Raw genomic sequence first — 27,642 nt, 5'->3', positions numbered from 1 at the left:
CTACATGAAGTGCATCTGCAGAGGACGGGGAGGGGGGGGGGAGAATCGAGAGTAATTTAGTTCAACAAAACACCTCATCAAGTGTTCAGGCATCTATTGACAAGCGTATTACCTGCCACAGTGCCAGAAAACAGCTTCTTAGGGGCGTACGCGCTCGGTGAGCAATTATTTTGCTCCGTAATGTTTTGAATAATTGGCCAGAATATATTTGATTGTTTGTTCTTCAGAGACTCTTGTAGCCCGGCCAGCTGGTTACTTTAAATGCCTCCTTTTCCACACTTCCTGGTCAATTTCAACATTATCTGATGGCATGATTAATGCCGCTTCTTGATCATTATGTCTTCAATCTTTCAGCGGTCATGACTGAGTACATCAATTATTGCAGGAGACTTGCAGACACGAGGCATCCAATTAATCCGGTATATTCCAACCTTGCTTTTTTTTTTTTCTTTTTCTCTTAAACTGTTTTCTCTGTGTGGCGCCTCAGACATGTAATAAAGTATTTAAAACCTCCACTTCTGCCTCTAAGAGCAATTTACATATCTCAGAAGTGCGTTCAGTAACTTCAAGCTTTTTGGCTGTACGGCGAATACCTCCCCCAGAGCTACAAAGTACCGAGCATAAAAGCGCGAGCTGCTCAATATTCAGTCAAGTTTTCCGTCTGGATTGTTTCCCCCTCACAGCCTGCATATTGCCCACTAAACAGATTGTCATGTTAAAAGGAAGAGAGGGGAAAAAGGAAAAAGAAAAAAAAAAGAAGAAGAAGAAAAGCCGCATCGAATCTCTCACAGTAACTTGGAAAAAAACAAAACAAATTATTGACTCAGTCTGGGATTACATGAAGAGACAGGAGGATTTACACCGGCCTACATCCACAAAAGATCCGTGATTAGTTCTCCGGGTGGTTTCAAAGATTGTGTGCAAGTGTTCCTGCAAGAATTGGTGCTGTTTCTGAAGGCAAGCGGCGATCGCACTAATTACAGGTTGAGAAAAGGAAAATACATTTAGAATATGAACATTTCAGGCAGCATCATTGTCCTTTCTTTTCTTTTTTTTTAACAAATATCTCCTTGCAGAGAAATATCTGACAAAGATCCATTTAACGGTTGAGTGTGTTACCTGTGTTCCCGGGATGGGTCCAAAAGGATTGGTGGGTCTCAGGACTGGCTGGTTGTACATGACAGGCTGTGGGGGCATCATGGGAACACCCCCCATCTGATGACTCATCTGAGGAGGGAGCTGGTCGGCGCACACACAGAAAAAAGATCATCATCTCAGCATGATAATAACATATCATGTCAAGCTGTCACGTGAATTTGCATTTGGTGCGACATAAATGTATGTATGGAATGTATCCTTCAGTACCATTCCATACACAGGCACTTGGGGTGTCGTCATAGGAAAAGCCACTGGTGCTGGAGCCTGGCCACAAAAAAACAACAACAAAAAAAACAGGGACAAACCTTTTTTAATTCCACCCAAAAGTCAATTTCCTGACATGATATTGATGCTGTGAGCCTAGTGGCTAACCCAGGGGGGGAGGTCAAACATGATCCCTGAGAACCGAAATCAACATTCCCATTTGTTTGCCTCTTACTGAAGCAACAGAACGTAATATCCACTCCGGATGAAATAACAATGCCAAAGCAGCACAATAACAATCAACACCACCGATAATTCGTGTAGCATCAGCATTAAAAGCAGCCAGAATAAAAAATCACAGATGTAACTCCTACAAAAAGCTTAGCCAGGGAGTGACATGCAGATACTTACATAGCCAGTATAGATCATCCCGTTCTGTGGGGGACAAAGGGAAAAATAGATAAACAAATTCATAGTCTTCTAAAAACAAAATTCTCTTTCTTCGCCGCCCTGACGAAACGGATGAGCCAGACTGCTGCAGATAGACGGAACTCTCGTCTTTCTGCTCTCCATTCAAGTCGTGTCGCCGGCTTTCCGAACCATTTGCTGCCAAAGTGAGCAGTTTTGAGTTGAGAGGTCAATCAGTCCAAAATTAAAAGATGAGGATAGATTGAATGGAAGAGACGTGCGGGTAATTAGAGCGTCGCACAAAGGGCAGAAAGACCTTTCAAAAGCCTTGAATGCAGCGTGAAGTTACATTTAGCCGAAGGTGTACTTCATGAATTTCACACCAAAGCGAAGTGTGTCATTAAGAGAAACCAAGTTCATTGACAGAAAAATGGATGGCCACAAATTAAAACACAATACAAGACATTTACCAAAGATTTCTGCAACCCTTGTGTGTCATAGATAAACTTGCTCAATGAGACGTAAAATCAAAGTAGGATTTTCCACTTGGAGTTGACTAAGCTTTAACACAAGGACAGGAAACACACCATTTTTAAGCTTCAGCAATGTAAACTTAATGTTAGCCTCAAGTCTTTTGGAGGAGGAGAGAAAACAGCAGCCTCAATGTCATCTCTAAGACATTTTTGTGATATACATAAAATATTCAGCACATTATCCGACCTGCCCGAGCCCATTCAGTTTCACAGTAGAGGTTTGCGTCATAAGAAGCAGCTGGAGGGATAGGTGAAACAATGGGTGAAGCTCTCGGAGTCGTTTATGTGATGATCAGGTTATCATTTATCCACTGAACCCAATTTGGACCACTGGCTTATAAGGAGAGCCAAAAATCTGAAAGTCAGGCAAAGGACAGACTGGAGCTAAAGTGACTCCACACCGCGACACTATTTACAAGAGTGACATGAGTTATATTTCACATAGTGCCTCTTTAATCAATGTGGTTGTTAACAAGATGAAAAATGACTCCACAAAGACCATTGAGATTGAGGTCAAGGGTGTCAAACATCAGGTTCGTGGGCCAAAAAAGGCCTGCAAGAGGCTCAAATCCGGTCAAACCACCAAGGAAATTGTAAAAACATCAGTTTTTTTCAACAAATTGACACCCCCACTATGGCTGACACAAAGCCTGGACGTCACCATTTTGTTTTTATGACTTTTCCAAACTATTCTGATTTAAATGTTCCAGTTTTGCAGGCTTATTGGTTTGAAGATTGTTCAAGGTCTGACTGACTGTCAGACGGATTGATAAGCAGTGTGAAAACTGCATTTATTCTTAAGATTCTGCACTTTAGTTTTTCATCAAGTGTAAAAATGTCCTGACCAGAAATTAATTTTCTCTTTCAGTATGAGGAAGCACATTATTCTGCTCTTGTAGAGTTTGTATCCACTTTTAGAGTCACATTTCAAATGGTTCACAGTTAAGGATAATACAAGTCATCGGTTATGAAGGAAATAACTTCACTGGGTTAGTTTTGCTGTTTACTCAAGTACAGCTTTAAAGGTTTTGGATACACGTGCAGGAAATTGATTTGTACACTTCCAGTCTCACTGTGCATGACTGTATGTGTTTAATTTGACATCTGCTTGTAGAAAGAATTATTTAAAGTTAATAATTCTTCAGATTCTCAGTGGATGTGCCGGTAAACCCCCATGTTGTGGCGGCAAAGTGGAAAGTGAAAACAGAAATCAAAACACCAGACCAGAAGAAGAAAAAAGAAAAGATAATGATAATTTGGTTATTATTTTTTCATTTGAATGAGCTTTATAGATTCCGATGTCACATAACATGACTCGCTTTCCCCTCTGATAATGTCAGCTGAGGTTTTTCTGCTACTTTTGAAAGCTTCACGCTTCAAGAGACAGCTCCTACACATGCAGCCGTCTGTAAGGTCACTGGCTGCAGACGTGACGTCCTTTGCCTGAAGAAATTTAAAAATCCAGCCAATTTGAAGCTCCCTGTGGTCTGCGGAGATTTATACTTGGTAATATAAACTAGACCTTTGCTCGTTTAATTTAACTGAACTAACAGGAGAATGAAGACGCTGTCAATCACACGCAGCTCCTCACACCAGCGCTGTCATGAGCTGAGGTCTAATCAGGCTGCGGGAGTGAAAGCACCTGCGTGGAAGGACTTGAGCACTCTGCAGTGCTGCATGAACTCAATGACGCAGCTCTTGAATTTACCATCTGGGGAACGGGCATGGGTGCAGGTGCCATGGGATGGGTGCTGTGAGTCCAGTTGGTGCTGGTGCACATGGTCTTCGACTGCCAGCCGTTTCCTCCCGTGGGCTTCTTCTCGACGAGCTGACTCCACTGGAGCTCCGGTCTGACACACACAAACAAACACACCAACACAAGCATTTACAGGTGCACAGATGCGAAATCATAGGAGCTAAAGGAGAGCAATAAACAGACAGCAGAGTCAAGCGCTCGTGGCTCAGTTCTGATGTCAACCAAACCCACTCACTTTTTAGCTGGCGTCCCCCCAAACTGCAGGTCTGAGAGACGGGAGAGAAAAACATCAGTTAAAAGTAGGCGTCTCAGCAAGAGACGAGGACTGGAAAAAAATATATAAATATATATATATATATATATTTATAAGTGATGAGTGACTCTTTGGAGAGAGACACGCTGCATACTCACTGCCAACGAGGTTGGCTAACGAAGAGTCCAAATCATTGGGCAGCATTTTCCCAGAGTGCAACGGGACTCCAGGGCTGTGGATTTGAGTGGGTGGGGATGGCTTTAGCAGATCACCTGACGTCCAGGGGTAACCATGGTAACACGAGAGGAGGGAAAAAAAGAGAGGGAAATGAGTCAAAGGCATGAAGCAACTGACCGTCACTGTCAAAACGTATCCTGTTCTTAGCGTGAACTTGCGAGTGAGAATTTTATTTGCATATTTATATTTGCATGATTACATCTGTGTGTGTGTGTGTGTGTGTGTGTGTGTGTGTGTGTGCTGCTGCTGCTGTGCAGTCCTACCTCCCCAGGCATTGTTATTGTTGGGCACAGTGTGTGTGGTCTGGATGGGGGTGAAGCTGGGCTGAAGGGTGAACAGCTCACTGGTCAGGTTTGGCACACTGCAGGAGGGAAAATAGAGCAGATAATGCAGATATGTATCTCATTCTGCCGCGAATTTAATTTATGACCAGGGCAAAGCGAAAGACTTTGATTTAAAGAGCTGGTGCGACAACTCCAGCCCTAAAACGACCGTAGCATTAAGAGATCGTCACTATTTGTGCCATTCGGAGAAGCCGTTTCTCTCAGGGCTTCGACTCACTGGTTGTTTACTGGTACGATGGGTGAGTTGGAGAAAAGGTCTGTGGCTCCTCCGCTGCTGTTGGCACTGCCCACGGACTGGGTGCTGGGCGACACGTTTGGCGTCTGAATGTCGATTACTTTATGACCGTCCTCCTGCATCAAAAGGAACCGACAGCAAGTGATTACAACCTTTCCCGGATGTTGCTTCATCAAAATATTTGAGCCGCAGTGCTCAGGTTGGGGCTTCATTTCTATTCTCCGTGCATCCCTGTACGCCACGGACCAGCAGCCAGAGACAGACCGTGTATTTCACTGTACTGCAGGACTAATGCACTTGTCCGTTTGAATTTAACAACAGTGTGCAGGACAAGAAGCACTGGAGATTCTCATGTGCACAAGTTGGATAAAAGCAAACAGTGACAGTTTTGAAGTTTAATTCAGGGAAGTGTTGCCGTGTGTAGGACTAACTGCATAAACCTTTCTGCTGCGTCGGCAGGTTTAATTCCAAAGTCTAAAATGCGTCTTGCCTTGTGTTGCTGCAGTCTGTTGTCCTCCGTCTTGTCGTCCATACGGCTGAGAGAGATGCCAGTGCTGGAGAGGGACGACACTGCGCTGGATAAGGTGCTGGATCTAAAGGTGAGATGCACGCATGCACGCACGCACACACACACACACACACACACACACACACACACACACACACACACACACACACACACACACACACACACACACACACACACACACACACAAGCAGATCAACACAGCTGCTTTATTACTTTATATTTTGTGTCTTTGCTCTTTAAAACTAAGAACTTTACAGAGATATTAAAGTCATGAGGGAAACCCACCTGATATGAACAGATCGATATATTGACAGAATGATAAAACTAAAGGTCTGAGGAAACATTTTATTACGATTCATTATGCAAAGAACATGCCTTCACTTCATTTCAGTGCGGTCTATTCCACAGGCTGATGGATATTGACATAAAAGTGCTGGATGCATAGAGCAAATGTTTTCTATCAGCATAGCGTCGTTATAAAGTAATAGAACCAGAACAACCAGTCATCAAGGTTGTTGTAGCAGTAAAACCTTGAGCGAATGTTTGGATTTCACTAGAATCTGGTGGGAACGTGTGCGTTTTAAATTTCAGGTTTGTGATTGAAAGTGAACTTTTAACCAGAACCTGAATTCAGACATTTATGTCTCCCTCTCCCTGGTCTTTCGGTTGCTTCCTCGCTACAGTGGATCTTCTGCCTCCACCTCATCCTGTTCCCTACTTCCTCTACTCCAACACCAACCCTGCTGTCCTTCACTATACACCCACAAATCTTCTCTGAGGTCTTCCTCTTCTCAGCACATATTGAAATCATCTCAGCCTTTATCTTTAATCGCACCCATCCTGATCACTCCCAAAGGAAACCTCAGCGTCGTCATCTCCACCGCCTGCAGGTCAGCCTCCTTTCTTTTAGACTGCCGCCAGGCAAGGCATCATGGCAAGCCTCGCGTCTCATAAATCCTTCCTTTCACTCTTGCTACGATCTTTCTGTCACACGCCAGCCCTGACACTCATCTCCACTCAATCCATCCTGCCTGCACGCTCGTCTTCACCTCGTTTGCACACCGTCCTTTGCTCTGGATGGTTGATCACAGATATTTGAACTCATCCACCTTTACGCCCTCTCCACCCAGCATCCTGACCTTTCTGCCTGCCTTCCAATCATTCATACACATGCATTCTGTCTTGACCTTGGTTCCTCTTCTGGTTTCACCACAGGTTCGCAGTGTCATGTTAAGAGGAGCTTAGAGCTGAACTCTGAAGTGACCGGACTCTTTTACCTGAATCCATTTTTCAATTCGATTGTCCTCCTCATCCGTGTCCCGATCAAGTTACAACCAAGTTACAACAATCATTTTGCTTTGTGAGAAGAGCTGCAAAACTACTGATTTTGGATTGTTTTGACAGACAAGCCATGGTGGAGATTTTCAAGCTGAGATTTTTCTTTTACTCTGAAATATTAGCACATGATATGATGATACAGCAGATTCAGAGCAGGGACACTCCTCATCGGAATTGAATAATTTTTACTTTAATACTCGGAGATTCAGTACCGCTTTACCTTTACTTTACCAAAGAGGCTCGATCAATAATTTTACTTGAGAGGTGAAACAAACATGGTGACAGTGGCAGTCTGCCTCACAACCTTTCTTCTATTAATGTTATGTAATTGTAAGGACGTTCGCCTACCGAGTGTTCACATGTACAACAGCTCCCATGGTGTGAGATTTCTTACATAACTATGTTTGTGATCATGCTGTCAGTCTTGGTGATAACAGGCTAAAATAATACTGCAGTGGCTGTAGTAGTATGAGTTGTAGTATTGATGATAGTTGTACAGGAAACAGCAGCGGCATCACCAATCGTTTTGAGGTAAGTGGAGCAAATCTAATAGCTTGTGTTTGATTTCTGATCATACCTGCTGGCTGTAGAGAGATCTTTGAGCTTCCTGCCCTCCAAAGAGGCTAGGTGCTGCTCCAAAGCCTCCAGGAGAGAGCTGGGGGCCTGAGGAGGGTAAATGGGGCCGGGGTTGAGGAGATAACGTTAGTACACCGGCCCTGTAGGCAAAGTAGGGCACACAGCTTTCTCTCACACCTTCTCCTTACTTCTTCAAACACACACACACACACACACACACACACACACACACACACACACACACACACACACACACACACACACACACACACACACACACACACACACACACACACGAAAAGCAGCAGCAAAAATAAAAGACATCACCCTCAGAATCACTATCTACTCTACGACAGCTTTTTGTTCTGCTCTTTTTTTTTGCGTTTGGTTTCATCAGGTTTGGTTGACCAGCATGCACACATTAGCCTTGAATCATGCAAGCGAGTCCGCAGCAGGACTGACAGTTTAGGACAGGGCGGAGCATCGTGGTTGCGAGTCTCCAGCGTGAAAAAAACAAACAAAAAAAACCACAACAAACACCTCTGTGAGCCATCTAAGGAGCCCATGCAGAGGCCAGCAGTGCACAAAAATGCTCTCGTAAACAAACACACATGTACACACGCATACACGTAAAGAAAATCACAATCCTCTAAAAAGAATTACGAGTTAACTAATGGATTCCGCTTCAGGTTAGAGGTCAGATCAAGATGTGATTGCTTTGATTGAGCCTATTGAAGCATGTAGCCGAAAAGGACCTGAGCGAGCACCGGACCTGCGTCCCACTGGAAGCCAGAGAAGTTAACTCAGTAAAATGTAAACGTCTGGTGAAAAGCCAAGGTATACACATTGACAAGCAGGCCAGCAATTTGTATCGGAAATAAAAAGGATGGATGGGTTCACTTCGGCCACATGTGATCCCGCGGTTTTCACCCAGAGCTTTACATTTCAACACCAGAGAACACACAATGCAAACACAACAGGCAAAGAAAAGATTTCTCATATACTTATTTTAAGGGGGAAAGAGAGTAAATTGCGAATTCTGGATATCCTTCTTCAGAGAAATCTAGAATATGCTAAAATTTTAAAAGTAAAACAGACACATATCTAGAGCTCAGTAGAGGCATGGCTCACTATGTTGTTGAATAAGGGCATATAAGGTCTTCATAAGCACTACACACGGCATGGATTTAAACAAAAAAAATCTGCCCTTTTCAGTTTGTTTGTGTAATTTGTCACATTGTAAACAGCCAATTATGCATCCACTGAAAAAGACAAGCTGCATTTTGAGGTTTTTAGCATGATATGCAGTACTTATGATGACATTATGTACTCCTATCCAAGTCATATTTGCAGAAACCTACTTAATAAAAACCATTCGCTGCTCTCCCCACAGCTAATGCAAAGGGACGTAATCTTTTAAGAAAAATGATTTGAATACTGCCCATGAGAGCAGAATCCTATTTCGTGAAGTGGTGCTGACTTATTTGGATGATAAGCCTGTGAATCAACAGATAAGCCTTGATATTTACACTGGGAAAATGCCAGAACAACTGCTTGTAAAAAGGGAAAGAAAAAAAAAAAGCATCTGATAGATGCTGAGCCCCAGTCATGGACATCTAAGATGAGTCTGTCTGGAAATTTATTTATTTAAAAAAAAAAAATCTGAATGCATTTGTTACTCCGCCGCTTTAAAAATCTTACCTGTGAGTAAATTTTGCTCTGCAATAATTCAGATAAGAAAGAAAAAAAAAGTGCTTAAAAATTGTCGGGAAAAACAAATGTTGCTTCAAAGGCTATTTGCAGGTCTTCATTTATTGTTTCCTCTCTATTCTAGACTCTGTTCAGACAGAAAAAAGAGACAAAGCGAAGGAGTTAAGGAGAGTGAAGAAGAGAGGAGGAGGACGGGGCAGCTGCAGTGTGGGCAGGTCTGTAGGGTGAGTAGGGAACGGGAGCGTCTAGAATGAAGCATTATGGGACTGACTGGACGGATTTAAATACTGGTTGACTGACTGGTTGATTGACTGATTGAGATGAGATGTAGACTGACCTGTGTGAGATCGGGGCTGTCGCCCTGATCTATCCCAACTCGCTGTGTCACAAAAAAGGAGGGAGGGGTAGGGGAGGGAGGAGGGAGGCAAAATAAAAAATAAACCAAATGTAAAAAACATAACAAGGAATAAACCAAAAGACCCAACAGACCACAGATTTAAATGAAATCAAAAAAGAAGGGAAGAGGCATGTGAAGAAGGAAGAGGAGGAAGAGGAGGAGGGAGAAAGAAGAATCAAACCCAAGCATCCATTACTTCATGCAGTGGCTGGAAAGGAAAACAAATAAAGAACAGAGGAAGAGGGGAGACGGGCGCATGCACACACATACAAACACCTATAAAATACACAGTACATGTACTGTACACACATACACACTTATAAGTACACGCACGCGCACACACACTGAGATCTGGAGACTGGTTGGAAATGAATGCTGAGCACAACGACTGATCGAACAGGCAGGGCGGAGAGGGCAGACAACAGGTCACGTGACTGCGACGTAAGAAAACATCCAAAAGGAAGACACTCAACTAATGTTGACTTTGAACAGAAAGAGAAGGGAGGGACACAGATGACACACAAACAGACAAACACACATTTTGTTAGACAGGTAAAATGAATGGGTCCTTAAAGTCAACGTTAGTCTGCTGTTTAGTTTTGGTTCTTTGGATCAAGCGGCTGCACCCCAAACCTTCTTCCAAATGGGATCGAAACCAAGCAGTGAGAAAGCCTTTGACGATGCTACGCAGTCTACGGAGGATCAAACTGTTTATAGTCGCTGTGAAGCCTGGCAGAGGACGGCAACTGTTAACTGGATAACAGCCATTATGGAGAAACAAAGGAGCCTTCTTTTTTCTTTCTTTTTTTTTTTTTTTTTTAAGAAAAGGGAGGAAATCAAAGAGGAGAATAAGAGACAGAGACAGTGATAGAAGAAGAGCTTGCTTGGGCATGCAGTGCAGGCATGTGAACAGGCAGCACGCGGGGCGGGGGGGGCAGGGGGGAGGGTCCCTCAAGTGGAAGCTGTACATGAGTGGCTTTCTGATAGGCTAAGATTCAGCCAATTATGGCTGACTCGGTGTAACCCCCCGTCCCCAGGTCAGGGCAAGAGGTGGACAGAATCTAGATGCAGAAAGAGACTTGGAGGATTAAGGAGAAGACACTCCTGGACGCTGATCTGCGGTTATTGACCGAAAATCAGATCCCCGGGGTTTAACAGGAGTCTGGAGCAAATGTCAACAAGTTGGAAGTGGATTTTCTTTTTCTGCGGCTTGAATTCTTCCGACTGACAGGAGAAAATGAGACGAGAACATTGAATATGTTTATGTGGAACCAGAGGGGAGGAAGCCGTTGAGATTCACTCCAGACACGGTCGTCTACCGGCGTTTTAGCTCTTTGTGCGTCCTCTGAGGAGGAGGAGGAGCGTCGGGACAAACAGACGTTACCTCTGCCACTTTGAGAAACTCAGACAGTTTGGTCATCCTGTTGAGGAAGGTCTTGTAGATCTCCAAGGCCTCTTTGCACTGGTTCTTCTTCATGTCGAAGTATTTTTCTGTGAAGGGGATCGGAATCATGATCACGATGTATTCTTTAAGAATAAAAAAAAGTCTGCAAATGTGATGAATTCTCGTCCGACTGTTGCCTAGTTCTTATCAGTGCTGGTTGCTCTGCACAGCGTCCCAGGAACTACAGAGCATTAGTTAAGGCCAGGCGATCATTTAATGAACACTATAAAAATTCCGAGGGTCTGCTCGCGGCCCTTTGCACCTCACCGCTTTAATAATTGATGGATGAAAGGAAGGTGATCATTGCAGTCTTTAATTGGACTTTGAGAGACTGTAGAAAGAAAAATTGATTTTCTCCAAAGAAGGATTAAATGGAGTTAAATGGAGTCGCGGTGCTGCGATCTCCACACTGAGTGTTGTGAGTCGGCTGTGATTTACCCAACATGTTGATGACACCTTCGTTGTACGCGGCAAACAACCGTATGGAGTCTTTGAACAGCAGCATGAAGGCGGTGTTGATCACTCCGTTGGTCAGCTCGTTGGAGTTGGGCTGGAAAGAGAGATCGCGTTCATGCAGCCTCTCACGTTTTTGGTTTGTTTGTTTTTAAAACATTTTTTTTTAAGTGTTTCAGTGTTTGAGTTTCACCTGGAAATCCAGCAGTGCATCCAGCTGGTTCTGGATGACGGGCAGAGTCTTAATCAGCTTGTCTGTGTTCATGGTGCGCATCACGCCGTCGGCACTGAAATCACCACAACAAGGACACACTCATCAAGGCCGCAGACCTGAGACGGGTGAGTAAAATCTTATTTTACACTTTAAATATAGAGTATGTCATTTTCAAAAATGACTTTCCTTCTCCAATAAGCCGTGAAACCAATAATGTCACTATATTTCAGGCTTCCTGCTGTTTAGGCAGACAGGCTAACTAGTATATATCTATTTGTTTCTCTTTACTCTGATGGTTTCTAGTCTATTATGTGACTGTATTCAGGTTTCATCTCACTTTTTACTCTCGAGCCTTTTTTAAGCTTATTTTTTCTCATTAGATGAGTTTTTATTCATTCTCATTCTATTTTATTCTCTAACTTCTAGAAATCATTATAATGTCACAATTTATCAATGTGTTATGTATATTGTATTTCTTGAGGAACCTTCATACAAATATTTATATGTTTTTACCTCTTACAAATATTTGTATATAAACATTTCACTTTCCCTTTTATCAGTTTGAATTTAATTGCTTTATACAACAAGGTTTACTGTTTAACAGATTTCACTGTTGGACTTTATCCAACTCTTTCTAGAGACTTTTAGTCTTTCAGTTTAACTTTACTTCATTTTATAACTCGGAATATTTGCATGTGTGTGTGTTTTGTCTGTGTGTATACAAGCGCAGGAATATGTGTTTGTGAATACTTTTCTTTTTAATATTGACTTTCAATCATTTGTGAAGCACTTTCAGTTGCCTTTTATTGTCTGATTGTTGATTGACTGATGTTTTATTGGTTATAACTCCATTTCCCTCATCTGTCATTATCTTTATTGTTCCTTAATTAAAGTTATTTTGCTTGTTTGTTTACTGCTGTTTTATAGTATTTGCCTTGAAACTATATTTAATACTGAAGTAATTAGTATTTTTTATAAGAAGCGATGCAGCCTCAAGAGATGAGAGACATTCAGAACAAAACAATGAGCAAAACAATGAAATTTAGACATTAGGGCACGTTTTCTTCTTATAAAGTTCACAAAATACATACAAATATATCTAAATTTCACTTACCCTCTCTGGTCTTTTATGGCCAAGAAGTTAGAGGTTATGTTTGTTAATGTTAATAAGCCACTTGATAATGGTAGAAATGATTAACTGTTACACATTTTAAAAAAAAAAATTCACTGGTATATAATCAATAAATCCTGTTCTTATGATATAGCACCATTCATACACTTCAAAGTGCTGCACATGTGAGATCGACAAAATACCAAGATATAAAATGTCACAGGAAAACCATATACACTACATATTTATGTGTATGTGCCCTCAAACATTCTACTGCATGCAATCATACAGACATACAAAGTCCTGCAATTATAGTTACTGTGTAGAGGCAGTCTGGAGAGAGCTGAATAGAAACATTCACACTATAATAGCTCCTGCTCAGAAAAAGTAAAAAAAAAAAAAAAATCAATTCGCTGCCTTACTGTTGAACACAATATTCTTTTGATGAAAACATCCACAGTGGTTAGTATTCTCCAATCAAGGTGCATTATTTGAGTCTAGGTTTATGAGCCTTTCTAGGGCAAGTTTGCATGTTCTCCTTGTGGCTTTTTTATTTTTTTTGCAAAAAAGAGCTTCTTCTTTTTTAACCAGGAAGAAAATACCAATTGAACAAATGCTAAAAACTCTGTGTGTGTGTGTGTGTGTGTGTGTGTGTGTGTGTGTGTGTGTGTGTGTGTGTGTGTGTGTGTGTGTGTGTGTGTGTGTGTGTGTGTGTGTGTGTGTGTGTGTGTGTGTGTGTGTGTGTGTGTGTGTGTGTGTGTGTGTGTGTGTGTGTGTGTGTGTGTGTGTGTTACCCTCTCTTCATCTTGGTGAAGTCCACCGCTGCTAGTCTATAAGACATGGCTTTTTCATTTAGGTAGCGGCTGTATCGTCTGATGAAGGTCGACATGTTGTATCCTGGAGGGCAGAGAGGAGGCGCTGCAGTTAGACCCTTGATCCGCTTAGTTTATTTCCCAAATCGGGTTAGGAAGCCATAATACCTCTCATATGAACTGTATTACTTTCATTGTGACTAGATGTGTCAAACTGGGTCTGCTCACTTTATTACTTTGAGATTTGTTTTTTTTTCTCAATTTTTATTTTTTTTTGCTGTTTAATTACTGAGCCGCTTCTTGTGCCAAAAAAAGAAACACATTTTTCAGCATCCTTTTTGAATCCCAGATCCTTTTTACATAGACTGTGAATAGCGGCTTATTGATGGTATTACAGATCCAGGGAGAGTCACGACGTAAAGTCATTTTGTTAGATGTACAGCACTGCTGAGTCCACAAACAGCCAAATGGCATTAAATCACCTTGTAGTGCAGCCTTATCGAGAAAGTTGTTGAGGTTGAAGAGTGTGTTTCTGGAGGCAAGATACTGCATCAATCTCTGAGGAGGAAAAAAAAAAAAAAAAGATAGAAGGAAAAAGTTAGTGTTATCTTTTTCTGACAATATCGAGTCAGGTCCCCGCGGACTGTAAGTCTGTGAGTCAGGCAGTTCATTTAGAGCTGCAGCTTTGTAAACGGCTTAAAGTGACTTTCAAAACCACTTTTATTCATTGGACTAGCAGCTTACAGTGACTAACGTTAGAGAGGTTTAAAGCCAGTACCTCTTGACTCCTTTGTATTTGCAGTCATTTCTCGCAACACTTTTCTTTTTTTTTTTTCCGACATCATCTGAACGCACAAGGCCGCGGTGACGCAACGTTCCTTTAAATTCAATAAATAGACACTTTGACATCCTTGAAAGCCTCCGCCGCATTCATTATGTGTGTCAAGGACTGGTGTAGGCGGTGTAGGTGGAACAAACCAATACAAATATTTCCACAATAACCAGAACACGAAGAAAAAAAACTGCTGCATCTTAATCGGCGTTGAGAGGAGAGAATTACAAACTGGCGCAGTATTGTCGTCAGATGATGCTTGACCGTATCTGTGAGTTCAGTTTTCACAGAGCTGTGTGTCTTGTGGGTTTGTTGTGTAAAATGGTTCAATAATCTGCTCATAGTGTTGTGGAACACTTCTGGTCGTAGAATCCCGACACATTTGAAGAATCCAGTGTTTAGTCTGTTGTAAAGAATACACATTCTTTTCTTTTCTGTAAACGTATAAAGAACTAGATGTACAAAATGTTGTGATATTCCTACTTGGTGGATTATTATGAACAGAATGAGCACAAGAAAATCCTACATTGGAGTTGTATTGGACCTACAGAAATGGGCAAAAGGTAGAAAATGCTAGATTACTGATTTTCCTTTTACACAGTATCATTATTACTTCAGAAGTTGTATTTATTTTTTTTTACTCATAAAATGAACATAATATTTGTTTTGGAGAGAAAGCAAGCCTTCAAATAAGGTGTACTATGCAAATAGTGAAAAATATGAAAACCTCTGGAATACTGGGTTAGCAAAAAGAAATACAATACAACCCGTCTCCGATCGGGGAGGACGGCCCTCAAAGTGTTAAAGAGATCCAGTCAGTGCAAAAAGTATAGATGTATTTTAAAAATTAAAGATTTGTTTAACTCAGAGGTTTCAAACAGCCCAAAGCTGATTTTTCAGATTCTTGTTTGAAGATTGTACCTTATAAAGATTTAAAAAAAAAAAAAAAAGTAAGGTGTAGTATAAAGAGTAAAGTCCATTAAAAAAAAAAGGTTTTTTTTTTTCTTTTTAATATTACAGATTTTAATTTAAGAGGGAAAGCCTTCTTTAGAGTGTAAAAAGTCATTTTTGAGATCCCAGGTGTGTTTTAATGAGTCTAAAATATCTGTATGGATGACATCGTGAGTAAAGAGTAAAGAGGACGGATGAATACATTGTACGTTCGCTGCTCTTTCCACTGCTGCTGGAAGCGTCGTGGTTCGTTGAAATGAGAACGAATTACACCTTCGGGGAGCGATTACTTAAAGAACCACATTTAATAAAGTAATGAGCAGTGTTATGAAGGATGCATTTAAAGTAACACACCCCTACTTTTGGCAGTAAACCGATTGCTCCTTAGAAATGTAGTCTCAATTACTGCAGTGTGAGTGTTCCCATTACGTAGTTTTGTTGAATGTGAAGACTCTGGTACAATTCAGTGTTCAGTGGAGGAGAAGCTCGTCATTGACTCTGACCTGACTCATTTTTATTGATAGCCCAATGGAATACGTCCGACTTTAAGAATTACGAGGCGTGATTAGTACTAGCAGCTGTTTCTGCTGTAAGTTGTTGAATTTCCTGTCGTTCAAAAACTACAGCGGTCTACACAAATACATCGTCGTCGTCTTCCTTCACTGAACCCATGAATCCCCTCGGAGGTATTCTCTCCTGCACATGACCCAAATCATCTCCAATCCACAGTCCTGTGGCTTCTTTCCTTTCTCCACACGCCCATCTATTCCAGCTCCACATTCAAACAAGATTGCATTACTTTAAAAAGGTGTTTGACACCCGAACAAAAAAACAACAACAACAACAAAAAAAGCTCATTTTCAACACGACACAAGTGGAGTCACTAAAAGCGAAGTTGTCCTGGTGCTTTCAGAGGGTCATCATCCCCGCGGTGATCGGCCCTCCTTTTCTACTCCGAGGCGCTTATCATTTAACATGTTTGATGTTGCGCTTGTTGCTCTGGTAGAGCGAGCGGTGGAGCAAAGCGATTTGTCATACTGGCCATTGAAATGTCAGCGGGAGAGCTCATCGGTCATCGTCGGACACGAGGACGAAGCGACTTCGAAGAGCCCGACTGTGAAGAGAAATCACTACAACCTGGTGAGAAATATGCCATTTTCTTCCCCTCATATATCAATAACCGAATCCTGGTGATTTGAACAGTAACGTCAGTATGTCTGTTGACTGACCGGGAACATTTTTTTTACTTCAGTTTTTTTCAGTAAATATTTTGCAAAAAATCTTAAAAAAAAAAGGACATAAAATTATACATTTGTCTTTTTTGTGATTGTTTGGATTTATACATAATAAATCTGAATATATTGATTCGCGAGATGAAATATTCACGACTGATTTAATTAAAGAACCACAGTTTACATTTAATTTGAGGTTTAGTTGTTTTGCCATCCTTTATAATAGGAAACTTCCCACAGAGAAAATGACACGTTTTTAAGCTTTCAGAACTAATTTCAGCAAACGTGCTTTAAATTGGACGCTGTGTGGTGGGACAATGGTTAGAGTTATCACTGCACTGTGAGAAAATCCCTGGTTTGAGCCCAGGCTTTGAATTGATTGATTTTAGTTGTATCAATCAGGATAAGTCAATATCAATACAATCCTATTAACAATGACGACCTGGCACAAGGCAGGACCCTTTGAGGGAAAGAAGGGGAAAGAGATAATAGACGACGAGTTAAGATTTAATGAGGGGTGAATGTGAGTGTGTCTGTCTCTGTGTGTTTGCTCTGTGATGGACTGGCGCCCTGTCCGGGGCGTCCGCTGCCTTCACACCCACCCTGTGACCCAAACTTGGATAAAAAGCTTCTTTTTTTTTTTTTTTTCTTCTTCTTCTTCTTCTAATTAAATCAAGCCCGTTATGTCAGTGTGACAAGTTGCCCTGAACGATGGCCCTCTCGGGGGGCCGCGCAGAGGCCGACATCTTTGACTCACCTCGTTGCCGTACATCATGAGGTGGTGTGTGGTGATGAGCGCTTTGAACACCACGATCCAGCTGTTGCTGGCCGTGCGCTCCAGCAGCGTGTCTGCCAGGTGGGGGATGCTGACGTTCAGCTCATTGGTGCAGTGGATCAGGTCTGGTGGAAGCAAAGAGAAACTGGCATGACGCAAACCAGCGGAGAAAATTGAGCACAAAGGAAGTGATCATAAAAAAAATTAAACAAATGGCGTGTAGATTTGATCACTGTGTCTATAAACCACATATTGATCTGACATGCTGTCCGAGCACCAAAATGTTGAAGTCGTCTTTCTTTTGCGCTCAATAGCCAAGACTGAGATGTTCTTGCCATTTTAATGGTCTTTCATAAGATTTAACTTGTTACAGTTCAATTTTAAACACCATTTGTTGTGACATTGTACGAAAAGGGATTTACTAATCAATCAATAAATGCATCCTGGCTTTACCAAGCCATGTAGTGCAAGTTACATTGAATAAGAACAGCAGCATTAAACCGAAGCACTGATATCTGTCCTCAGAGAGTTCACCTGAGTTGAGTTATTCTAATTTGATGGAACAAGTGGACAGCCATCATGATTGAAGCTGCATCGATCGGTCCAATTCATTTCACCTGACTCGATGACAAATCTATGAACGAGTGATTGCTTAAAGATAGACCCCCACATAGACAGAGGAATAAGAGCCAAGGCTACAGTATCACAAAATCCATTGAGTGGCTGTAATTCTGTCCTGTTCCCTACCTGTTCCACTAAAATGTCAATTCGTCATCAACCCAGAGGACGGAGACGGACTTTGCAAGGTCAACTCTTATCCAGCATACTCAATTAAAAAAGACAGATTGTTTTTAGAACATGTGTCAAATGAATATAGATGAGAGTTAATGAAAGTGACTTTGGTTCTACCGACATGCAAAGTGTAAAAACAACAAAGATGTTAACTTTGGATAATCAAGGGAAGTAATTGCTGTTCCTGATTTGTTTACCGAGGATCACATTGTTTCAGTCAGTGCAGAGGAGTAAACTGTGTTTCGTTTCAAACGGAACTCGCTGTTTAAAACGTTTGACAGGGTGCTTTAAATGGAAAACGACCAAACTGACACGGGTTCAATTCATCAGTCTTATAGATGACAAAATGATTTCATGCAGATAAAGTGTGATAGCGATCTCAGCAGCGAACGCTCGTTATAACTGGGGCAGAATGTGCAAACAATGCCTCGAATTCTATAGGGATTTTGGCTAAAGATCAAAATGGGAAGTATGTACGGCATCTGTTTAATCTCAGAGATTTGCTGACTTTCAGTATAAGGAGGCACAAACATGCTCCTTCTTATGTGCCGTGGTACATAGAGTACATCTTGTACTGCGTGGTCTGCAAATCCATGAATATAAATCCAACAGCTTCCATAAAGAACATTTTTGAACTCCTCGCAGACAAAGATCGGTTTCTTAGCCTGACCTTGTGCATTTTTCACATTAGATTCCTCCATTGAACGAATTACAATGTGCAATGACTTGATAAACGCTCCGTGTTATCTGCTCAGTAAACGTTTATCAACAATTTCAAGATCTTATTCTGGGATAAAATCGTCACATTCATATTCACTCGCTCTGTAATGCTGTCAAGACTGAGGCTGTGCTGCTAATATTGGTAATAATCACATGTCATTTAGTGAAGGATAACTGGAAGAACATGTTAAAGACAGAGAAAAGGAATTTAGTCTTGACGGAGGAAATGCAGAGCCTCCAGGAAATATTCACTCCTTGAGATGTTTCTGCAGTTTATGTGAAGTCCAACTCCATCCATACATCTTCTACACCACTTCAGGATCGTGGGGCACTAGTGCCATTCCCAGTGTACTATGGGTGAGGGGAGGATGCTCCCTGGACGGGTCACCGGTCTATCACAGATGAGAGTCCACCTCTGGTGAATTCACCTGATTGTGTACAATTTGGAAAGGCACAGGTCTGTATGCAAAAGGTCCCACAGGTGACAGCATGAAGTCAAAGGACCGGGCCGTCAAAACTGAGCGACCAGGGGAGAAGGGATTTATTTAGGTTGGTGACTGAGAACCTGATGGTCATTTTGTCAGAGCTCCGTCGTTCCTCTGTAGATTGAGAAACGTTGAAGCCTGTGACATGAAAGTCAGGCTTCGTGTTTGGAGGGAACCAGGCAGCGCTCACCACCAGGCCAATACCATCACTACAGTGAAAGCATGGCGGTGGCAGCATCATGCTGCGGGGGAGGTTTTTCCAACAGCAGGAACTGAAGGACTCAGGACACAGGGAAAGATGAATGCATTAATGTTCAGAGACATCCTGCATGAAAACCTGCTCCAGACCCCGAAGCACACAGCCAAGATATGAAAGGAGGCTTCGGGACGACGCTGTGAAGGTCCCTGAGGCCAGAGGGCGGACCTGAATCCCATTGAGCATCTCTGGAAAGATCTGAAATTGTCTGTGCACCGACGCTTCCCATCCAACCTGATGGAGTCTGAGAAGTCCTGCGAAGAGGAATCGACCAAACTGCCCAAAGATTAATCTTCAAAATGACTTCAGACTTTAATTGCTGCCAAAAGTGCATCAACAAAATACTGAGTTGTGAATATTTATCTACATGTGATTTTGTGTTCTAAGCAGCTTTACTCACTTTGGCCACGTATGTTAAAGAAGTTGCACGTCAGCGACAATACAGGTTCGTTAGGAGAGGAGATGATTTACAAAGGCCCTGAAGCAGTCGTAGAAACCAGCAGTTACTGAGAGTTTACTTGGAGGGGTTTGGTCCTCTGAAGCAAAGCTCTTGGTCTGTTTCTTCCACTGGATCAGAGGTTATCAGGGTTTATTTCAAAGCTCTCTCATGTTTGCTACACTCACTAAAATGCGGGATACCACACAGTCCCAGATGGTTCTATGTTTAATGGAAGTCAAAGGCACACGACACGCCAACGGCTCACCTCAGCAGAAGCCCTGTTCAGATCACGGACTTGATGTTATTTTAGAGCCACACGCCTCCACCGGAGCAGCACAACCAATAATAAGTGTAACAGTACGAATTGTTGTTTGTCGACTCATTTTGCTGACATGAATTATGAATGCAGTCAGGCTGTCAGACTGTCTCTATGCTGCATTAATGTCATGACATTTTGGTCCTTTGCTTTAGGGCCAAATATTAGTCAAAGGTCTGTATGTTGCTAATATCTGAAAATGGAAAGTAAAACATGAGGAGGAAACAATTAAATTATTTCCAAACACAAGCTCTATGAATAGAATGATGTGTTGAGGTTTTATGTATTTCTTTTCCCTTGCTGCCTTCATAAAACACCATTCAAGGCCCTCAGATGTTCACAAACTGGACCCTTCTGTTAGAAAGTAGAACTCCCAACAGGAATTCATTAATAAGTTTTAGCATTTGAAGCATGCGCCCATGCTGTTTAACTCCAGTTTTACAATACTCAGGCTGACAGCTATCATTTGCTAAGAAGCTCCAAAATCCCTCTGTACACTCCCTCTGTCTGGCAGAGCAGACAGAAATGAAGCATTGACTGAATAGCTTCAACATATTAGCCCCAGGAGCCGGTTAAGACCAAAAATAGAGCAAAAATATGAATAAACATCTGTTTTTCAAAGACAAAATTCTAAACACTGCTGTGTTTGCAGTCTGAATCAAGAATTAACATGAAAAATGATGCACTTTTAACATGCTACAAACAACAAATTAACTCTTTCCTCAGATTAAATGCCCCCTTTGCCACCCCATGCACTGAACCGCCATTACTTCAAACTTTAATTAAACTTTTCCTTAAACTGCAACCTCGGCAAAGCTCCCCTTTCAAATTCACACACCAGCTGAAGATCATCAGTGACAGATTTCCACTCTGTGTCCACATCACAAAGGGTTTAATCATCAGCGTATGACAGCGCAGATAGCCCGAGCCATGAGATGAAGTATCGATTGTATGATCGACAGCTGGGATTATTGATAAGCTGCACTCCACATAGCAAATAATGTAGATCAATAAGACAACTAAACTAAGATTTATGTTGTCACTGTGCATGATTTATATAATTAAATGACACTATGTTGCTGTTGTCAAGCAGTTAGGATGAAAGTGAATACGACCAGTTTTCAAAATAAAGGAATTTAATCCTATAGCAAAAACAGAGTTTTATAAATGGCAATAATTTTTTTTTGATTTAGATTAGATTAAGAATATTCAGGGTGTATGAGTGCGTTGCAACATGGGGCCGTTAAAATAACACTGATACGTGTGTGTGAGAGTATGATTAAATGTTTGCCGGAGCCCATTCACGAGCCGACTTCCTCTGAGGCGTCGCTTTGTCATCTGTTGTATTTTTGTTCAAATGTTGTCCCTTCCACTTTCCCTCAGCATTATCTTTCACTTAAATCTGGCTGCAGGGCTTAAAGTGTTGTGACAAGAGGAGCGAAAAGCTGATTTTTCAACATAAACCGTTGATTTAGAAACCATCTACAATGAGTCACTTTCACAGCCGCGGCGTACAAGTGAATACATGAAATACTCAATGACACAGCCGGCTGAGGTTTACTGGCAGAAGGTCATTTCTGGCCTGATTATGAGGCCAATGGGTTATTAAACTGTTTTGTTAAATAATCAACAGTTGTCATTGATTTCACCCACCAGACCAACAAGGTCAGTATGAACTAAAAGCACAGTTAATGGTCTCAGCATCACATTTATGTTTGCTGTACATAAATGGAACACTGATTCTCGCTTTTTATATGTTGCATCTGCTGTGCATCGGTCACGTTCGGTATACACATGAGTACTATTCCAAACCTGATAGAAAATCTATATTAACTCAAATGTCAAACTGAATCCCACAGAGGGAAACATTTCCACAGGTATTTTTACTTTCAGAAAGATTTACCGAGTCGTGGCACAGAACCAAAAAGTTTTTTTTGTGCTTTTTTTTACCCCGGCTCTATATTCTGTTACCTGCATTGATTTTGCTCCGTTTGCCAGGTTTATTCCTGCTGAGGGCTTTTACAACCGTTTCTATTTTCTCCAAACACAAACCAAGTTTGTGTCACTTTTAGGTGGCCCGTTCACCTGGAAAGTTCAATAGGAAAAGACTAAATGATAGTGTGGGACTCGCACACGGTGATAACAGCTGACTTATGACAATTCCTTTTCTTGGCATCTTTCTTCACTTCCCCACCAAGGTCGAGGGATTAGACCCACTGACTTCCTGATCACAAACACACTTCTGTCCTATATCGTTCTCTAACCCTATCATGCCCTCCGCGATCTCTGAATACCAGTGAATGTTGCATATTTTGTCTTGGATGGAGACAAGGGGCCCGCTCAACAGGAAGTGCGTCATGATTTAATTGTAAAAGCTCGCTGGGTGTCTATCAGAACAGCTGCATCTGCATGTACAAAACACTTATTCAACTAAAAAAAAAGAAGCCATTCTGACTTCCTGACGGGGTGAATTGAGCTATGCTAAAAGGATTGAGCCTTTATTGCAGCAATGATCAAAATAAGAGCCAGATCAATTCAAGGAGCAGAATAGACTGACCCATTCTGAGAGAAACTTCTTTGTCCTTGAGAGTGGTGGTATAAACCATTTTATAATCCATGTGACAGATGGAAATTTGTCATGTAAATGCCCCGCTTCTATATTGAGGATGTCGGCTCTCACCCTTGAGTTAGGTGACATTTACTAGTTTCTGAGATACTCCCACTCGTAGCGGGTGCTGAAGGTGAATGACCTTCTACCATTTAGTATCTGCGGGGGTACAATGTTCTTGTAAAAATCGAGGTTTTCAGTCGTGAGAACAATAACACCGATCATAATGGTGCCAGTTCTTTAATGTACTTTATCAGATTTTTAATTTATTAATTTTTTTGCCACTTGCATTAGCACTATACATGGAGTCATGAATGGGCCTGATTTTCTTTGGAGTGTCAAAAAGTAATCATGCAGATGGAGAAATCTTTCAGTTTCCTGTCTGTACCACTCAAAATGTAAACATTAGAGCTATAGAGCGGTAATCCAGCTGGAAACCTAAACATACCGTACATATACTGCTAATCAGCATTAGAATCAGAGTGATACGAAGTCAAAGCAGTGGTAATTACTTACTGCTGCATTTCAAGAGTCACAAAAGGGTTGTTTTGTTTTTTTTTCCATCATAAATTCACTCCTAAAACTTGCATGTGAACCTTTTGAGACGCCCCCATGGGTGTTTTCTCCTCAGAGGCCTTTTCAGGAGAGCAAAGCAATACAGCACTATTTAGATGAGTTATGCCGAAGCGCCTGGTGGCATATCTTGTGAGGGAGCCCAGAATCCCCAGTGTCACCTCTGCTGTGGACATGACTGACTAATCCACTGCCAAACTTGCTGGCTGACTGGATGGGGTGCATATCTGGATGGCTGGCTCTCAGGCTGCCTGGCTCGTTGCCTTGTTTATTTCTCTCTCTCAGACTGATTCATCCACATTTCCTCTTGATCTTGCTATAGTTGCCCGTCTGTCGGTCCATCTCGGCTGACCTGTGAGTCTGACTGGCAGCCGTATTGATTGGCCGTGCTCTCTATTGATCATGTCAAGTAATTATGGTGAGGCAGAAAAGCCACCTAACCTAACAACAGTCTTATAATCACTGGTGAAATCTGCATGTGAAGAACCCTTCTTCTCACGTGATTGCCACTGATTGCACAGGTAATTAGCAGCATGTGGAGATAGGGTGTGTGTATGTGGATGTGTAGGGGTGGGGGGGGGGGGGGGGGGGGGGGGGGGTAGCACCCACCAGAGGAGCTACAGTAAGCACAGTATGACTCTCCCCTTCCTCCTCCAGCACCTCGGGACTGACAGCAGTGCATTCATTAACGATAATACATCAGAGGACATGACAGTGAACTTGAATGAGGAGAATACAGAAAATAAAGAGGAAATGTTGGTGATGCTGCACAATAACGCACAATCTGTACTGAAGTGTCTCCGGGGGATATAGTGCTGCTGCTGCTGCTGCTGCTGCTGCCGCTGCCGATAGTGGCGTTAATAATGAATAGGCCTACACTGTAAAGCGGCTGGTTGCAATATGATTAGCCTATACCAGAGTGGCCTATTTCCCCTGAATGACATGCACAGATAGTGCCCGGCTATTTGCACCCCTCGCCTTGTATTGAAATTTACTGCTTGCAGTAATAGTCGGAAAACACTGAAGCGCCCAGTGTTTGCTTTGCTGCGTAAAACACGTTTTAATCCAAGGGAATGTAACGGTGCCTTAATTAAAGAGGCTGCAGGATGAGAGGAGAGAGAGAGAGAGCGAGAGAGAGAGAGAGAGTGAGAAGCGGAATAGATGCTGTTTATACAAGCTGTCCTTTGTGAGGAGAGATGCATACATGCAGGCTATCTACACAGTAAAGCAGTGATGGTATGCTTAACCTACAGTCAAGGTGCTTCTTCTTGGGTCCGCTGACTTCGTGCGTCGTGGCCTTGCAGACGGCTTTGCTGATAGCAGACCCGGTCATGCTGTGCTGCGCGGCGGCGATCCGGTCCGTCAAAGACTGTCCCGACATGTTCTGGAGGAGGAGGAGGAGGAAGAGGAGGAGGTGGTGGATGAGGAGGAGGCAGGCGGAGTGAGGATGGTCGAGTCCGGGTAACGGTGGTGGTGGTGGTGGAGGAGGTGGAGGGGGGAACCGGGGAGGACGATCAAAATGTCTTTAGCGGCGGGGAGGAGGGTAGTGCCCTCTGCGAGGATCGGCAGGAGGAAGAGGAGGAGGAGGAGGAGGTGAAGGAGGAGGACAGCAGTGAACACCGACGAGGATCCGGTGGGAGAATTCATGCGGCGGCCAAATAAAACATAAAGTCAGTCACATCCAGAGGAGAGGAATCAGAGCATCAAAATAAAAACAATATTACAGGCCGGTGTATAATGTATCCCTGAAATAACGGTGCCGCTGCCAGAGGTGAGGAGCCGGCGGGTGCGTCTGTACGCGCGCTGAATCCCAATTCAATGACCGAAGGACCGCCGGTGATTATGAGGCTGTTAAATCTATGCGGCATCCCCCTCCTCCTCTACGACCGGAGACTCATTTTTTTCCAAGACGACGTGAAGCACAGTTGTCCTTTGCACCTTGTTCTTCCTCCTCTTCAGCCGGTTCGTCCCGTGAACGTGCGCACTAACACCTCAGTGGTCCTCGCGGCAGCGCGCGCAGGCTGCACCCAGGAGCTCCGCTTTCATACACTGTTTTTTTTTTTTTTTTTTTTTTTTTATCTTCCCACAAAAGGGTGGGTTTCTCTGCTGGGCCAATTCCGACCCCCCCCCCCCCCCCCCCCCCCCCCTGTCCCTCTTTTTCTTTTTCTTTTTTCTTTTTTTGTCAGTCAAACTTGTGTGTAAAATGGCAGTACATGAATCAGGTGACTGAGAAAGGAGGGCGATTGGGCCACTTGTCGGGTCTGGGGAGGGCATCTTAAAGCAGAAGGATGCCCCGGGTTTTCAAAGCGAGGGGAGGAGGCATCAGCTGGTTTGTCACCTTGGTGCATATGGACGACTCAAGCGTGTGATGTAAAAAAAAAAAAAAAAAAAAAATCTTCATTATCTGCCATCCAATGAAACGCAGACACACATTCAGAGCCACAGAAACAAGAAAAGGGTGTTTGATTACTGTGATGCTTGTGTCCAGCCACACTCTTACTGTGCCCTATAAAATTACCTCTGACCCTGCATGTCTATTCCACAGGATTTACAGCCTTTTTAATAGGATCAGGATGTGTGTGTGTGTGCGTTTGTGTGCGCGTGTGTGAAAGAGTGCAAGAGATGGATACGACATAGCGTAAATATACAGTGTGTACTATCTTAGTTTAATGGTGAGCAATACTATGTAGAGACAAAATAACAATCATGAGAAACATTTTTTTGTATGTGCTTTAAACAAAATCAGCAAGTTATCCAAAGGGCCATTGACAGTTTACTCTGGCAGTACAAGTTTGTACCACCAGATGGTGTTTTGAGTCACTGAAATAAGTTAGTTCACCAGGAGCATTGGAAATACGCCACTCCATATGATCTTGAATTAACAGGACCCAGTTTGACGCAGTTCCACTGATCGTTTGTAGGTCAGTTCTTGGTGGTCCCGTTTTCACTCTCTCTCTGGTGTTTGTCTTGTTACACAGTCCTGGTGGTTTCCTGACGTCTGAACCATTCCCACTTCCTTCTGCACATTGGTTGTGTCATTCTATCCTGGTTGTAATCTCTCAAAGATCTTCATTACGGATATTACCAAAGGCCATAGAATCCTGAGGATAGAACTGGTTAACGAACACTTGGACCCTGTCGTGATACTTTTGGTTATCCTTCAGGTGATGTTGCTATTGAAAATCTTCAGCTTAAAGTTGATGTGTCTGGCTCTCCATATTGGTCTTACCAAAAGAATAACAGCTCGAAGCACCATTGATAGAAAACATGCTGCCTAGACAAGTAAAGGAAGGTACAACTTCAAGGACTTCGTTATCCAAGGTGATTGGGTTGTTGTTGATTCTCATGACCTTAGTCTTGCTCATTCAAATAAGCAGTTGGAAAAATAAGTACAACAAGGACTACAAGGTCTATATCCAGGTTTGCATCATTTACTAATCAAAAAGCAGTGTTGGCAGACGAGCAAGATTATAATCAGGAATAAGCTTATAACTGAACAAGGCCTTCAACCGCCACATGCTCAGGTTGTGTCAGGAGGGACGTCCTGTGTGAAACCTGACCTAAGACCTGCTCTGGTGACCAACAATAGCAGAATGATAATCAAAGAAGAAAACATCAATAAGAAATGGACACAGTCTGGACTCACTGCAACTTCTGATCAGACAGAAAAAGGGCCAAAGAGACAAAAATCAAAAATCCAGACAAACGCCTGACTGAACAGAGGCATGACATGTAAATAAATGTAGGCATGAAGCAGGGATTTTCACTGACAGTAAATATATGCTAAGAAATATATTTACCGGTAATAGCTGCAAAAAATGTGGACAGCCTATATATTTATAGACTTGGAATCACGAGGCCCTGCAGCCACAGGGAGAACATGAAAACTCCACACAGAAATGCCTCCTGGGTGTGTAGAAGATGGATGTATGGATATACGTATTAAATGCT

The 27,642-nt window shown here is 42.4% G+C and overlaps 1 protein-coding gene across 1 annotated transcript; it reads right to left on the bottom strand.

Moving 5' to 3' along the window:
• Positions 1–25,742, bottom strand: LOC308121876 (phosphatidylinositol-binding clathrin assembly protein-like; the record flags this gene model as incomplete). Its single annotated transcript, XM_080483402.1, has 19 exons — positions 24,943–25,742; positions 17,485–17,627; positions 14,195–14,270; positions 13,695–13,797; positions 11,769–11,862; positions 11,561–11,672; positions 11,063–11,169; positions 9,619–9,660; positions 7,573–7,658; positions 5,619–5,721; positions 5,111–5,244; positions 4,813–4,910; positions 4,471–4,584; positions 4,295–4,325; positions 4,012–4,153; positions 1,774–1,797; positions 1,366–1,422; positions 1,120–1,239; positions 1–15 (listed from the first exon to the last, which is right to left on the bottom strand). The coding sequence occupies exons 1-19, from the start codon at positions 25,070–25,072 to the stop codon at positions 1–3; spliced, it is 1,731 nt and encodes a 576-aa protein (XP_080339528.1). The 5' UTR covers positions 25,073–25,742.
• Positions 25,743–27,642: the final 1,900 nt, after the last annotated feature.

Source organism: Lipophrys pholis, assembly GCF_963383615.2.
Source record: "Lipophrys pholis genome assembly, chromosome: 16".
NCBI lineage: Eukaryota > Metazoa > Chordata > Actinopteri > Blenniiformes > Blenniidae > Lipophrys > Lipophrys pholis.
This window is presented reverse-complemented; position numbering and strand designations above follow the sequence as displayed.